The 1579-nt window shown below is 33.6% G+C and overlaps 1 protein-coding gene across 1 annotated transcript in view; it reads left to right on the plus strand.

Moving 5' to 3' along the window:
- The first annotated feature begins 562 nt into the window (after positions 1–562).
- Positions 563–1579, plus strand: part of LOC108913066 (small proline-rich protein 2H-like) — a 20607-nt gene continuing 19590 nt past the window's right edge. Inside the window, exon 1 of the mRNA XM_023456029.1 lies at positions 563–611. Within this exon, the coding sequence (XP_023311797.1) occupies positions 563–611 (49 nt within the window). The remainder of the gene's footprint in view (positions 612–1579) is intronic.

The following is a 1579-nucleotide window of genomic DNA, read 5'->3' on the forward strand; positions in this document are numbered from 1 at the left end:
ATTTACTGAATTTACAATAAAATTGGAAAAAACTTGAAAGTGGAGTTATGTAACTTGAAGTGTTCTGAAAATACTACAAAGTACTAAGAAAAAAATTATCAATAATTATGAAACTATGCCTTTTTGTTTGGCAATTTAGTACAATAATTCACTAATGGTAGTTTGTTGTGCGTTTATTTTAAGGATTTAGATTTAACTGATACAACGACTAACCTTGAAACCGATATAAAAGTAAGGAAATGATCTGGTGACACACCGGAAAGGAATATAGAACAATCATAGATAGAAGAACGGAACGCCAAGGAAATTTAAAAAGAGGTTAAATGACAACTGCCAAGTTAACTTTTGTTTTGCTAATTTTTCACGATCAGGATTGTGGCAGAATTTTCATGATTTTCGATAATAAAATAACAACGAAATACTGAAACATATACTAGTTTAAAATTAAAAATACTGAATACTATAGACTAAATTCAAAAGATCAAGAAGGGATGAAACCCCGGAAAGGACAGAGCCGAGACAAACATGGGAGCAGGTATAAAATCTTTTGAATACCCTGAAAATGATCAGACACAACAACCCGTTGATCCACAGAGGCTTCTGGACGCAGGGTGAGTCGAAATGTTTCTGTCTGTTTCAGGACCGCCAGGATCAAGAACCAAAAACGACGACATACATACACACACCTCCTCCCTACTTTCCTTCCCCCCCCCCAATAGCCAATAAAATCATCGACATTATTTTGTTATTTAATTTTAAAAAACATACAACAAAACATTTTATAAATAATAATATAGGATTGAATAATAAATAATTATGAAATTAATGTATTGCAGCTGTTTATAATAAATATTGTATCTCCTTAATATTGCAATAGTTTGAAAGCAGCAGTCCTTTCAATAAAGTTCCCGCGCAAAAACTTTAGCCACGTCTGCCGAAGCTTTAGCCACCTTGTATCGAAGATACGTTTATTGACAATAATTATTGCAAACTACCTATAGACAGAAAAGCAACTTTGTAGATTTTAATTTAATCCCGGTATGAGTTATTATTCAGAGCGACTTACAGCGGATTGGTGTAACGACTGCGCTCGGGAGATCGTGCATTACATTGCGTCTATCAAGGCTTTGCACCCTTAGATAATCGGTAGACTGTTTTCTTTGGTTCTCTTATAAACTAAAGTATTTGAGAAAAAAAATTAGCCTTGTAGCAATAAATGAAAAAAGTTTATTTTTTTAACACCTTCCGTCAGTGGTAGACCCTTAATGGCCCCGTTTCCGCCGCGGTAGACTATCATTATACTGTATTTTTAGGTATAATTGATCACTCTACAAAGTTTCACATTTGTCATAAGACATTTATGACATGACATTTACGTATTATTTATTTACATGTTTCAAACTAATGTTTGCCTCCACATTGGCGCGGTAGACTGCTGTTCCGTTTACTTGCGATATCAAAACAACAAAATGAGAAAAAATCAGCTTTGTAGGAATAATTACATCAATAGTGTCGCTGCCTCCCGGGCTATAATTATACGTGTTTAAAATTATGTAAAAATTTAAATTTTGTCACATGA

Source organism: Anoplophora glabripennis, unplaced genomic scaffold (assembly GCF_000390285.2).
Source record: "Anoplophora glabripennis isolate ALB-LARVAE unplaced genomic scaffold, Agla_2.0 scaffold1031, whole genome shotgun sequence".
NCBI classification, from domain to species: Eukaryota; Metazoa; Arthropoda; class Insecta; order Coleoptera; family Cerambycidae; genus Anoplophora; species Anoplophora glabripennis.